Source organism: Arctopsyche grandis, chromosome 6 (assembly GCF_051622035.1).
Source record: "Arctopsyche grandis isolate Sample6627 chromosome 6, ASM5162203v2, whole genome shotgun sequence".
Taxonomy (NCBI): Eukaryota; Metazoa; Arthropoda; class Insecta; order Trichoptera; family Hydropsychidae; genus Arctopsyche; species Arctopsyche grandis.
In genome coordinates this window covers 31,954,310-31,969,406 of record NC_135360.1, presented here as the reverse complement: position 1 = coordinate 31,969,406, position 15,097 = coordinate 31,954,310, and the positions used below count along the sequence as shown (strand labels likewise).

Below are 15,097 nucleotides of genomic sequence, written 5' to 3'. Positions count from 1 at the left end.
CGACAGAGTAAATATTACTTACAATATCACCCATATCCAAAAGGGTGATATTGTAAGTAATGTTGACCGTTTCGAAGACCCCACTAACTTGTATGGTGACAGATGAATTAAAATGTTGCTGTACTGGCTGTAAAGTGTTACAGCGCCGCGCTGAACGCTGCGCAGCCCGGAGTTTCGGAACGAGAAAGAGAAAGAGCTATTTGCAACTGCAGATAGCTCTTTCTCTTTCACTCACTCTGCCGTTTTGGGCTGGACAGTCGGCAGCCTTCGCCTGTTAAACGACATTCATCTGTCAGTTTGTTTAAGATTTCGCGCGCTTGATCTTACATTTGATTAGTTGAATCGCACGATCACAGCTTTATTCGTTTTCGTTACTCTTAATTGGTTGTGTACGAGCCCTCATCCAATCTTCGGTGAGTCGTTTTCATTTTGATAACAGCAAACTTTTTTCAAATCTGTTTAACTTTTTCTCGTAATTTTTATTTAAATATATTAAGATTTTTTTCTTTTAAAAATGGAAGAACAAAATAATTCAGTAAAATATTTACAAAATTTGCACTTTTCGCGACTAGAACTTACCGAAAAAGTCGCTATAAAAGCATTAGGCTGCCTCACGCCCAATTTAATTATTTCACAGTAGATCTTTTAGTTACTCGCGAAAATTTAATCCAGACATTTATAAAAAAATACAATTGGTTAACGAGATGTACAGAAAAAAACGCGTTATTTTGTTATCCGTGTCTTTTGTTTGGAGGCGAGTCGCCAGGCGAAGCATCTTGGACGAAAACAGGAGTTATTGACTTAAAACATTTAAACCATAAATTTAAAAACACGAGGGAAGTGTCGAACACTTAAAAAATGTGTGTAATCTCACGATTTTGGGAAGCTTGTCGGCGGGAAATAGATAAGCATAACGAAAACGTCAAAAAAAATCGGGATGTTTTATTTAAAATTATTGATTGCGTTAAATTTTGCGGTAAATTTGAAATGCCAATGAGGGGACACGATGAAACAGATAATTCAAAAAATCCAGGAGTTTTTCGGGGGCTTCTAGAATATTCACAAAATTTCGACGATTCTTTAAAAAAACATTTTCAAACTTCTGCGGTTTTTAAAGGGACATCAAAAACTATTCAAAATGAACTTTTAGATTGTATTTTGAACGTGTGTAGGGAAAAAATAAGTGCTGAAATAAAAAAAGCAACTTATCTAGCTGTTAATGTTTTTCGTTACGAATTAGGGGGTTAAGTTTTTGAAAGGTTTTGGGGTTTTTTTAATCCGCGTCGCGAAACCAGCAAGAACGAATTTTTTTTAGCAATCTTACTGGAGTACCAGCGTATTTTTCGAAATCTTCATCGCGTTTGGACGCACCCCTTTAATGGGTGGTGAATTTTGCTAGTTTTTTTTTCAATAATACTTATATCCACATGTACATAAGTGGTCGTACGCCAAAAATTGTGCTTATTTTGTCCTGTTATGACATGATAGAATAATTATGGTGACATTTTTTAGACATCTTTTCAGTGCAGCCCCGCCACTAAAAATTATCACGAGCCGCCACTGATTTAAATCCTTATAAATAGAATGCTTAAAATTGCCTTAGTGAGGTAAAATCAGTGTATGTATGAATTTCTAAAAACTTGTCAATGTACAAACACCCAGAATTTTTTTTTACATTTCTCTGCCAATACCATATTCCCAATGAATTGATTTCGAATTAATTTATATTTTTGAGTAGTACGGGCCTCCAGTGGATGTATATACATACATGTATCAAATAACTATGTATGTATGTATTACATATACGCGAGGTGAAAAAACAGACATGTTTTTGGGAAGAACAGATGAGCTCAATTCAAATTAAGTATAAAAATGAAATAAAGAAATATTTTTCAATTTTTTTTATTTTTTATTGTCATTCAATAGAATGAAATTGCAACAATTGTTTTTATTAACTTTCCAGGATAGGAAGGCTATTTTTTCTTTCGACATATTCGACCTTCAATGCAGATAATATTAATTCGATCGTTTAACAAATTGTAAACATTACAATGCTCGAAACGATCCTTATCCTTAAGGTATTTATTATCATTAATTTATACACAATTTTAATATTATTATCGTTAATTTATTACAATCGTACGCGTGCTTGCATTATTAGATTAGATTCGGTCGTTTTCCATATACGTATATCACAATTTACTGTAAAATCTGATTGGTTTAGCAAACTACATCTTTCAGCTTCTTAATATCCTCGAGCTCTGGCGTGAGCTGCGAAATGATCAGCTTTAGCAATAGCAACTTCAGGGGTATCCAACAAGAATTGACCGTCTGGTGTTAGAGCTACGGGGGCTGCTGTCGGTGCGTATCTGTAACTGAGGAGTTTGTATGATGGAGAAGAGTAGACGTAGCTGTAATTTGGAGCCACTGTGCGGTATACTGGTGCGCTGTATACTAATCTACCATAATTGTATGATTTTACTGAAGAAGTGGCTTTAGCTGCTTCGGCAGCATGTGCTTGCAGATGAGCGGCGCGAGCTGCGGCTACCTCAGCTGTATCTTGAATATATTGACCAGCATGAGCTGCAGAAGCGTATCTCGAAGCAGCTCCAGACCAACTGGATTGTGAGTTTGCCATGATAGAAGCCCGAGTAGCCAAGTGCTCAGCACGTGCTTGTTGGACTTCAAATGTGTCTTCGACGTAGCCATCAGCACCTATGTGAATGTCAGCTTCGGGTCCGACCCATTTTGGTTGAGCGTAAGCAATAGCTGATCCGGTATAAGCCACAGCTGGTCCAGTATATGCTACAGCTGGAGAAGTGTAAGCGACGTAAGAAGCAGCCGTTGAAGGAATACCATAAGCTACCACACCACCTTGGCTCGACTCGGATGCAGATTTGGCAACTTCAGCCAAATGAGCTGATTTAGCTTGAGCTACCTCAGGTGTGTCCAAAACGAATCCGTCACTCGAAACTTTAATATCGGCCGGTGCGTCGTCGACTTTGTATTGAATCAAAGGAGCTTGTTGAGCTACAATAGACACGGAATCACCTTGTTGAAATGAAGAATCATTGCTTTCATCGTAGGATTCGGTGTCGTCTCCTGCAGCAGCAGCTCTGGCAGCATCGCTATTGTATTGAGCGAAATGTTCGGCTTTAGCTTGAGCCACTTCGGGTGTATCCAAAACGTGTCCGTCAGCTGAAAGTTGGATGTTGGCGATTTCTACGGCTTTTGGTACGACGACTGGTGCGGCTTGGACGTAGTTGTATGCGGCATAACTAGGAGCAGAGTAGGCAATAGACTGTGATGCTTTAGCTGATTCAGCTGCAAAACGAGCTAAATGATCAGCTTTGGCTTGGGCTACTTCAGGGGTGTCCAAGACGTGTCCGTCAGAAGATACTTGAATATTGGCGATCTCCACAGCTTTGGCAACTGGAGTTACGTAATGAGCGGCGACGATTGGGGCTGAATTGTAAGACACATAGTTGGGAGCTGAGTAAGAGAAAGATTGGGATGATTTGGCCGATTCAGCTGCGAAACGAGCAAAGTGATCAGCTTTGGCTTGAGCTACTTCAGGTGTGTCCAAGACGTGTCCATCAGAAGAAACTTGAATGTTGGCGATTTCCACAGCCTTAGCAACTGGAGTTACGTAATGAGCGGCGACGATTGGGGCTGCATTGTAAGACACGTAGTTGGGAGCCGAGTAAGAGAAAGATTGGGATGATTTGGCCGATTCAGCTGCGAAACGAGCTAAATGATCAGCTCTGGCTTGAGCTACTTCAGGTGTGTCCAAAACATGACCGTCGCTAGACAATTGGATATTAGCAGGTTGGAAGTTGATTTGACTCTTGGCTGCGATCACTGGAGCAGCAACTTCTACAGAGTCAGCATCTTCGATGATGATACCTTCGGATTCGTCGTTTCCGGAAGCAGCAGCCCTAGCAGATTCTTGGGCTACTGTTGCCAAATGCTCAGCGCGAGCCTTCGCTACTTCTTCGGTGTCCAACACAAAACCATCAGAAGACAACTGAAATGAAATTTAATTGATTAATTTCTTCCCACTATATCAGGAATAATGAATATGGCGATTAAATTAATACCTGAATGTTTGCTGGTTCTACATTTTTGTAGGCGATTGGAACTGCTCCATAGGAATATCTTACACTGGGTCCAACAACCACCTAAAATTAGAATGTTTAGTTTAAGATTTGTCCGGAATCGCACATTTCTAAACATATTTAAGCAAATACCTTGGAAAACACCTTCAAGTGTATTTTGATTACTATCTCGCACACCTTTTGAAGGTTTTCGAGGTAATATTAAATCGCCTATTAAATTGTCAAGTTTTAACAAGTAGTAAAACGACAATCAACTTGATATGCAAACGATTACCAATCATACTTGAGTAATGTTTCAAAAAGAAAATGTGTTTAATTCACTTGATCAAAATCCCACATACTTAATAGAGCTATGATTGAATCCATGATGAAAGAAATAATGTTTTAAACTTCTTTTTATTGCTGAATACACTGGAATTGGAATCAAATATGCAATGATACAAAATGCGGAAGTTATGATTCATTAGCTGTCCATTCTTTATCATGAAATACAACAAGATCAAGTTGCCTCAAAATATCTAAATATAAGTGTGTGTTTTTGATTATAATTACAAGTCTGTAATTGTTTGTGCAATCGGTGATTTAATAACTGTCTGGTTTCAAAGGTAAGTTACTTTTTTCATAATAATACGCGGAAATGCAATTTAGTAATTGCACCTCTGCAATTTGAAATGCGATGTCTACGAATTCAATTTGCATTGATGGATTGATGGATTTCACACAATGCATTGGTAATTTGAGTAGGTACACATTACTCATAGTTTAATACCGAGAAGATATGCAGATAATCACACTGGATGTAATATGTTAAATTTATTTTCATTTAATCTGGTGTTGCAACGCATATTTTTCACTAGTAGTGGGCTGGTTGAATTTGAATTGTAAATCGAAGACGCAAAACGCAAAACTAGACGCCCAACTGCATAGGTCATGACGATTATTATTGCACAAATTACGCATAGAATGTTTGTTAAGATGACATGAAAGTGTTGCTTGCAAGTTTGTAGCGATCGAATTTTACAGATCATCGGCTATTGAGGTGTGGTTTTAACAGCGGTTTTCCTCTAATACGAAAATCATTGATTCCGTGCGTGCAGAACACGTCAATTTACATAACAAACACATTACATTAATCATCAGTTAGATTTTAGCGTGCGATGATTCATTTTTGTCTTAATAAATACACGATACGCCCAAACGTCTTGTTTATGACAACAGGTAAAATAATCGTATTAAGCACACGACCGTGACGTGACTGATGTAATTATATTTCATGATCAGGTTACAACACCAATAACAGACGCTAATGTACCAGAAACTCTGATGCATTTTATGACCCGCAAACTGAGTTGCCAAAAAAACGAACTAAGACAGACAGCAAAAATTGTTATTAACAAATCAATGTCGGAATCTGGTCAAAACCAGGGTCCGATAACATAAATATGATAGCTCAGACGAAAATCTGGAGATGCCCAAAACTTGATCTATTCAGATTATTTATTTATTTATTTATTTAATAGTTTTGGACCATTGTGGCATTACAGGAAGAACCTAATGCGCCACAATGGCCTACATTTGAAAAATATATAAAAACATGATATAAAAACAAGTAAACTGTAAATAAAGGAAAAAAGCAAAAGCAGAAAACATGGTAAAATAAAATTACAAAAAAAGTAACAAAAGGAAAATAATACATCATTCAGAGAGAAAAAAAAAATAACAAAAGTGTAAAAATTAAAAATAAAATCCATAAATCCCATTCTTTGTTTACACTGATCAAAATTAAAATAGTATATAAAAATGTACAAAAGAGAAAGAAAAAATAAAATAAAATAAAACAAAATATGAATAAAAAATAAAATCACAGCGAGGCCCAAATGGAAGAGAGTAGATTAAGATTCCACTCATTCATTACATTCAAATTAAGAAAGTAATGATGAGCGCAGGTTACCAGATAAATATGTTAAGATAATATCCGACAATCTACGCTCCCCAAGGTGGAAAATATCACATTCAGGGACAGCAGCAACGATTTCATTGAGAAGTCGAATAGCTCTTGGAATAGGAGCCATTCGAAAAAGAACTGTGCGAGCAGCAGGTACAACCATTAAATGATGATGTCTACCACGCACATAATTATTAGGGACATAAAGTCCCAACTGTTCCAGCAACAACGGGCATGACGTATTACCACGCAATAGCTGGAGAACGAAACGAATTAACGAGAAGTTTCTCCGAAGTTCAAGGGAATTATACCCAAGCATGCCCAAAAGGAAAGGAGTAGGATAGAGATATGGGTAGTACCCATACTCTTTCTTATAAAGAAAACGAAGAAATGCTTTTTGCACTTTTTCTATAATAAGAGAGTAGTTTGCTTCGTGCGGATTCCACACAATTGCATTATACTCTAGCTTACTTCTAACAAGCGAGTTGAAAAGCAAGCGAGAAGACAAGGGGTTGGAGAATAATCTAGCATATCTCAAGACAAATCCAAGTCGACGAAAGGAAACGTCAGCGATTGTCTTGATGTGGTTGTGAAAGGTGAATTGAGGATCAAAAGTGATACCCAAGTCGACCATTGATTCCACGCGCTTCAACAATACGGATCCAATGGAATATCCGTGACAATAGAGCGAATTCGCACGTCCATAACTCATAATAGCACATTTACTAGTATTCAGTTCAAGCCCTAAACTGGAACTGAACTCTAAAACAGCGTTAATATCAGCTTGAAGGAGAGAGGCTTGCCTCTCATCCTTAACAGCAAAGAATAGTTTAACGTCGTCAGCAAACAAGAGACATGAAGCATTGCGTAGTACTTTTGGGAGGTTATTAATGACTATTGTAAATAGTAAAGGGCCTAAGGTGGACCCCTGAGTTACACCAGATCGCGTAAAAAATGAAGGAGATTCATAAATACCATATCTAACAAATCTTTTGCTTCCTATCACTAAGATAAGAAGCAAAGAGTTTAAGAAGACGTGGAGAAAAGCCCACTTCAGCTAATCTGATCATAAGAGCAATGTATGTACCTTAAGGGCGAAAACACATTCAAATGAACGGCACGGCACGTCTTCTTGGCTTCCGATCGAGAAAGGACGTTCCCAGTTCATTGTTAATTCGTACGATCTTATTATTTCGACAAGTTTCTCCTACATTTCTTCAAATATGGGATTAGCCGTTATCAATCACTGTCAAGCTTATATCAATACAAGGAAAAAACACTCCAGAGGGTGATTTTTGGACTGCGTGCCTCAGTTTGTTTTGCATGCTAAAGAGTATGTAAAAAAAAAACACGTGCCACGTGCCTCTCTGTGTGATTTCTCCCTAAGAAAGTTTCCGAAAAAAGATTCTATCCGAATCATCGGGGGTTAAAAGACTTGCAATATAGCCCAGAAGGGGTAGAAGATACAGATGAGGTCATCATGTGAAAATCTGAAGCTAAAATCAGCAGAAGATTCAATTTCATTAATATTAGTGTAACTAGCGGATTTTTTTTTCGATATACCATTGCGACAAAAACAATTGGATTTTTATGCCAAAGTTAAGTAGATAAAAAAGGTTCGCATTTATATGTACTAATGAAACTGACTCAAGCTTTGGAAACCCTAAAATTAATTTATAATACACCCATATATACTAACTTGAAAAAACTGCATGCCATATATAATATTCCGTTTGTTACAGACATTATTAACAAACTAACCAGTAGATTCTATGACAGAATCACTAATAACCATACTAACAGACTTGTGAAGAGTCTCGGTGATTATAACAAAATGTCTATACCCTTCAGGTATAAACACAGATTACCTAAACACAATCTGCTTTAGGTCATCGACTTTAGACAGTCTTCAATTAATATTATGTATTAGATGTATTATGAGTATTTATAAGAATTGTAAATAGGTTTTTGAGGTTTTCCTATTATGCTGTACATTAATATTGGAATAATATAATACTATGATTACTAACCAAATTAAATTAAATTGTAAAATAGAAAATGATCAGTAGATCGGTAGCTATTAAAATAGATATAAGATGTATTGTGAACATAATTTCGTATTAATTAAAAGCATTTAAAAATCAAATCAAGCTACAGAAAACCTTAATACAACACGTGAAGTTGTAGAATCTTAGATTGAAAGTTTTCAACCCCAAATTGTAATACAAATATGTATACAATATACCCAATGATTTTGATCAATTTTAGGTCCAATCGCATTGAGATCACACTCATCGATGTACTCTCGTATCAAAGATCATTACTAATGATATAGTATATGAAGCGTCCTTGTCGCATAGCACACACCCTGTTGTCAATTATACCGCGTTTATTAAAAGAAATAACAGACATTATCCAAAGACCGGTTTTTTTTTTCACCGATGAATCCGATGTTGGACCAAAAACCGGTCCGATGTTCTGATTAAGTCACACTGCAGCCTTGAATTGTTTTTTCCTCCACCCTTGATATTGATTTAAATGCGTACTGATGATGATGTGCTTAGCACATGAAAAAAATTGGAATATATCAAAATCGACATTCTTGCACACAATAGTATTTTATTCAAATTACATCGGATTCCTATTATTGAGCATAGATTAAAAATATCCTTGAATGACATCATAGGAAGACTGACTTTCGACTGTTAAATGATTTGAGTATACTTACGGATGCTGAATGAGCCACGGGAAGAGCAGGTATAGCTTGCACATATCTCGCTTGATGGACCAACGAATGGACTACAGGGGTTTGGTAAGAGTAGCTGAAGCTTCCACCATCTTGGATGAAATTACCATGGCCGATGGATGGCTTTGCTATGGTTGCTCCCAAAACCGACACTAAAACAATCTGAAAATTGATAAATCTAATGTCAAAAGTGAATCAAATTGAATCAACTGCACTTTAAATTCTATTTTTATTTGCATTGTACAGTACATAGATATATCAGAGTGAGCAATAGGACTAGTTTTTTGCTCCACATTATCGACTTTTAAATTAACCTTTAGCGAAGTTGGGTGTGATTGATATATACAGCGTATATACATATAATATGTTAATAAATAAAATCAATATTGGACATAATACATCATATATAGGACTTTTATCTTGTGAAAGCAAGCGTTTGGCGAAAATAAAAAAGTATGTATTCGCATACGCACCCATGTGAAAATGGCCTTACGCTTGTTACATCTATGAATGTATTACATGAATGAAAATGAATGTTGTTTTTCATTAATTATAGACGGAAAAATTATTTATATAACTTACTCGTGAGAAATTCGCGTTACTCGTTTATTGTTGGATAGAAAACGGCGAATACAATATTATGGCAATTTTTATATGAAAAGTCTCACTAAGTCAGATTAAATAGGAATTTTTTTTATAGAAGACTTCATTTTCATGCTGGGCGTTTTGTTTATTTAGTAAATATTCTAAAATGAATTTCTTGTAATAATTGTATGAACTTCGAAAATTGTAACAAATAGTGGTGTATAAGAAAAATGATTTTCCCCAAATAAGCAGAAGATTTTAGTAGTATTCATAATTTGATACTCCCATATCGAGAGCTTTAAAAACGAATATATATTTTTGTATTGTTGATTTATTTTTGAATATTCTTATTAATATGTAAATTTAATTGATAGTAAAAATTATTTATTTTGAATTTTTCTAAAAGGAAATTTACTAAATATTTAATGGATTTTTAAAATTTTTGCATATTGTCATGAATTCATTTTAAAATGGATTAAATATTTACTAAAAAGTAAAAACTTACATTTTTTAGTATCAAAATTTAACGATTAATGATTTCAAATATCTTACTTATTATTGAACTTTATACAATGATATTTTAGTAATTATTTTATAATTTGAGCTCGAAGTCCAAAAATTCCATCAAAAATAAATAATGATTTAAAATATCACCATTTGGTAATATAGTATTTTTAACACAATAGAATAATAGGAAAATATATTAAATTACCAATTTTTTATAATAAATGTATTAAGAAACATATTGAATGTTATTATGAATTCATTTTAAAATAGAAAAAATATTAAAAAATAAAAGAGCCTTTCATTATTAACGATTTGAAATATCTTACTTATTATTGAACTTTATTCAATGTTACTTTAGCTATTAATTTATAATTAAGAGCTAAAAGTCCACAAATTCTATCAAAAATAAATAATGATTTAAAATATCACCATTTGGTAATATAGTATTTTTAACACAATAGAATAATAGGAAAACGTATTAAATTACCAATTTTTAATAATAAATGTATTAAGAAACATATTGAATATTATTATGAATTCATTTTAAAATAGAAAAAATATTAAAAAATAAAAAAACCTTTCATAATTAACGATTTGAAATATCTTACTTATTATTGAACTTTATTCAATGTTACTTTAGCTATTAATTTATAATTTGAGCTAAAAGTCCACAAAATTCATCAAAAATAAATAATGATTTAAAATATCAGCTTTTGGTAATATAGTATTTTTAGCACAATATAATAATAGGAAAATATATTAAATTGGCAATTTTAAATAATAAATATATAAAGTAAAATTTGTACTTTATTATATTATATGTACATATGTATGTATAATATTAATATATTATACACAAAAATAAGTGTTTAAATATTTGTGTAGTTTTTAAATATTTCACGAATAAACTTTTGAAAATTTAAAATATAACAATGGAAAATTGTGAAGAATTTTCTTTTGATCAATTTGAATTTTCTTTTGAATGATTTCCAATATAAAGTCAATAATTCAAACGCAATTATGTTATGAAAAATTCGGTATATGCAAGAAAAACTTTCCAAAAGAAAATGAAAGATAGTCTTTCTTCACAAGAAGCAACAGAATTTTCCGAAGAAGTAGTGAAAACTCTCACCATAAACTTCATCGTGAAAGAGATCTCAACCCGAGCTACTGGTGTAGGCGGTCTACCAGAACTCTCCGGGGATGATCCTCGCGAGACTGATGATCAGCGCTGATCACAGATGTTTATATATGCAGGGCCGTCCTCCGCCAACACCACCGGCCAAACGACAATGATCTTCAGTCGCTGAACAAATATTCTTCATTTTTTTCCGCAGAAAACTACTAGCAAGCAGGTGGTGTCAAGCTGGTGCCATTGGGTATATATCCCGAAGCTTCACTGCACCGTATAATCAACGTTTATAAAAACGAGCCTGTTCACACGTTGTATTAAAACCCAGGGCTATATTTGAGGACGATTAACATTACTTAAAAACGTCTGATGTGATCACACACGCTGTTTTATCGATAATAAGACTATTATGCTCGTGAAAATTACTACGTCCAATTGGGTAACTGATTCGTTGAAATTAATGCATTATAGGTATACAATTTTATCTTTGAAAAATTTAGTCTCACTATCGACTATTATTTGTTAGAGCTTTGTTTCACGTAGTATATATCTTTGATATATTTGACCTAATTTCTAATTTTCTCGTAAATCTTGCCGAATCTTGTTACATCCCCTAATTTTCGTCTAAAAATCAGAATTGAAAGGACTCGATCTTGTGAAAACTCATTTAAGTGGTTGAATTTCCTTCATATATAATTACATCAGCTTTTTCTGCCAAGAAAAAAGCCTGAAACATGAAACTACTTACATACATATTTTGGAAATAAATCATCCTCTCCTTTCATCATCTCTTTACTGAGCAAAGTTAGATCTTTCCGATATTAATAATTATATATACGAGTAATATATTAGAGAAAATCTACTACTGAAAACAGGTAATGTTAGATAAATGATCATTTCCTATCAACTTCTATGTAAAACGAAACTCGATATATTTGCACCTAAGAGAATATTACGTCAAAATCAATTTACAATGCTTTTCAGTTCCGTAGAAAGAACTAATAACTAGCCTATTAGTCGAACAGTAGTCGTACAATAAACTTAGCCACTGATATAGTGCGAAAACACACAGAGTGGTACGCGGTACGTCTTTTCTTTTAACTATTTATAACTTGCGAAAAAAATGCAGCACCCCTATCCCATATATGTACATTGATCGATAACCCATATTTGAAGAAATGTAGGACAAATTTATCTGATCTCGGTTGCATATGGATGTGCATACACGTGCGAGCTCCCAAATCTGCACTCTGCACGTGCAACTGCACCCGAATTCGGTTTGGGAAACCCTACTGTGAAACGGTCACAGCAACCAGTGGGACTCGAACGCGTGACCACTATTGTCAATGCATTATATGCTAGCCACTAGTTTATTCTGCTAGTTGTCTGTATATTTATTTATTATTATTAAATAGCAAATTGCTAATGAATTATTTCACAATAAAAAAAATTAAACTAAAACTAACAACTACATATTATATAACAATATAACGAAACTATAATTAGTAACCATAAAATAAAATAATATAATTCCAAACATAGCATTTTATTAAAATTACATATATAATTGCATCATCTTCCACAGAGGTATTCATTAACACCCCTCAAGAAAGCACCAATATTACTAGCACCTGTAATGCTCTCAGGAAAGCACCAATATTACTAGCACCTGTAATGCTCTCAGGAAAGGCATATTGAATATTTGAAAACCTCTGTGGAAAATGCAATTTTTGCTTTTTTAACTCTACCTAATTTATTCATATTTCTGGTTTTATAATTATGTATATATCTCTATTCCTAACTATATGATTATTAAAATATTTGGGTAATAGATTCTTATCTAGCTTATATATAAATTTAAAATGCTTAATTCAAGACTATTTCTAATATCCAACCATTTCAATTCATCTAACAGACTTCTAACATTCTTACGTTTCCTTACATTCAAAATTGCACGCATTGCTCTATTCTGCAATTTATCTATCAATTGCCTCTGTCGCTGTATTTTAATGACTCAAAATATAATTAAATAACTGCATATATAATCAAAATACTTGTATGTAATAATTAGCTTTAACGAAGTTTAGTTTATTTATCAATATGAAATATGAATCACATTTGACAAAAGATTTGCAGGTGCGAAGTTGAGAGATTTGTACTCCATAGGATCTATCAAAAACTCTAGTTATGATTTTGATTTTTAAATGCTTTTTATTATTACGAAATTATGTTCACAATACATCTTATATCTATTTTAATAGCTACTGATCTACTGATCATTTTCTATTTTACAATTTTATTTTATTTGGTCAGTAATCATAGTATCATATTATTCTAATGTTAATGTACAGCATAATAGGAAAAAGAGCTCAAAAACCTATTTACAATTCTTATAAATTCTCATAATACATCTAAGACATAATATTAATTAAAGACTGTCTAAAGTCGATGACCTAAAGCAGATTGTGTTTAGGTAATCTGTGTGTATACCTGAAGGGGATAGACATTTTGTTGTAATCACCGAGACTCTTCACAAGTGTGTTAGTACAATTACTCTAGTTACGATTTAAACAAAGCTTTACATACGTATATAAGTCAACGGTCTCCGTTGTGCTCACTTAATTTGTGCGAGCAGGATACAACAGGAACAAGAGGAACAGGCTTTTCCTCCCGTATTAAGGTGCGCGCGTAGAATACGGGAGGAAGAGCCTGTTCCTCTTGTTCCTGTTGTATCCTGCTCGCGCAAATTAAGTGAGTATGTACCGTTTACCATGCACCCTTTTTTTTGATCTTTCGATTTTCGATCTTTGCCTTCCGATATTTGCGTTTTCGGTAATTTCACATTCCGGCCCGTGAGGTAGACCCATAAGTCAATAGCCATTGTAATTATGTATATCTCTATTCCTAACTATATGATTATTAAAATATTTGGGTAATAGATTCTTATCTAGCTTACATATATACAAATTTTAAAGTGCTTAATATATATGTACATACATATGTTGAAAAGTAAAACGCTTTAATTGAATTTGCTATCCAATGAATTACATTTACGTTTCTTTTTTATTATTATTTATATTATATATAAATGATATTGTTAAGGTAATTAAGATGTGTAAAATACATTTGTTTGCAGATGATACATTGATATATATAATTGGAAAGAATGTTGATGTAATGTCTGAGATTTTAAATATAGAATTAAATTATGTGAATGACTGGTTGTGTGAAAATAAATTAAAGTTGAATGTGAATAAAACAAAAATGATGTGGTTGAATGGTAAAAATAAAAATATATTGAATGAAATTAGAATTGATGATAAGTTAATTGAAAAAGTTGAAAATATAAAATACTTAGGTGTATTCATAGATTCAGGACTAAATTTTAAAATGCACGCTGACTATATAATTAAAAAAATGGCTAGAAAAGTTGGTGTATTTTATTAGATTAAGAAATATTTTAAGTAAAAAAAGTAAAATTTTAGTGTTTAATTCAATTGTCTTGTGTGGTTTATTGTGCTCACATGTGGTTTATTGTGCCACTGTGCTTAATTTGTTTAGTGGCCAAGATTTAGAAAAAATGCAAAAAATACAGAATAAAGCTATGAGAGCTATTTTGAATGTGAGTAGAATTAAGAGTATTGGAAGTATGTTAGATGAATTAGGATGGATGAGTATTAGAATTAGTCTAAATATTAGTACATTGTCTTTTGTTTATAAGTTAGATCATAAGATATTACCTAAGTATTTTGATGATTATATAATAAGGAATAGAGATAAACATAGTTTTTATACTAGAAATAAGGACAAACTAGTTGTAAGTAGAGTAAGAAAGAATAAGACGGCTGGGGGTGTTTTTCACAGGGGTGTGCTCATGTATAATGCCCTCCCTGAGTGCGTCAGGTCTGCTAAAAACATGGATGCATTCCTGCGAGGTGCGAAGAGACACCTCTGTGAGGGACAGTACATATAAGTTAATTATAAATTTTAGAGTATAATAATTAAGATGTATTTTTAAATTAGCTTGATAGCTAAAATATATATAAATAAAATAATAACTGTTT

The 15,097-nt window shown here is 33.3% G+C and overlaps 1 protein-coding gene across 1 annotated transcript; it reads right to left on the bottom strand.

Moving 5' to 3' along the window:
* Nucleotides 1-1,778: 1,778 nt before the first annotated feature.
* On the bottom strand, nucleotides 1,779-11,284 carry LOC143913914 (uncharacterized). The gene is made up of 4 exons (XM_077433972.1): nucleotides 11,034-11,284; nucleotides 8,792-8,971; nucleotides 4,101-4,181; nucleotides 1,779-4,027 (listed from the first exon to the last, which is right to left on the bottom strand). The coding sequence occupies exons 1-4, from the start codon at nucleotides 11,043-11,045 to the stop codon at nucleotides 2,246-2,248; spliced, it is 2,055 nt and encodes a 684-aa protein (XP_077290098.1). The 5' UTR covers nucleotides 11,046-11,284; the 3' UTR covers nucleotides 1,779-2,245.
* Between the last annotated feature and the right edge of the window lie 3,813 nt (nucleotides 11,285-15,097).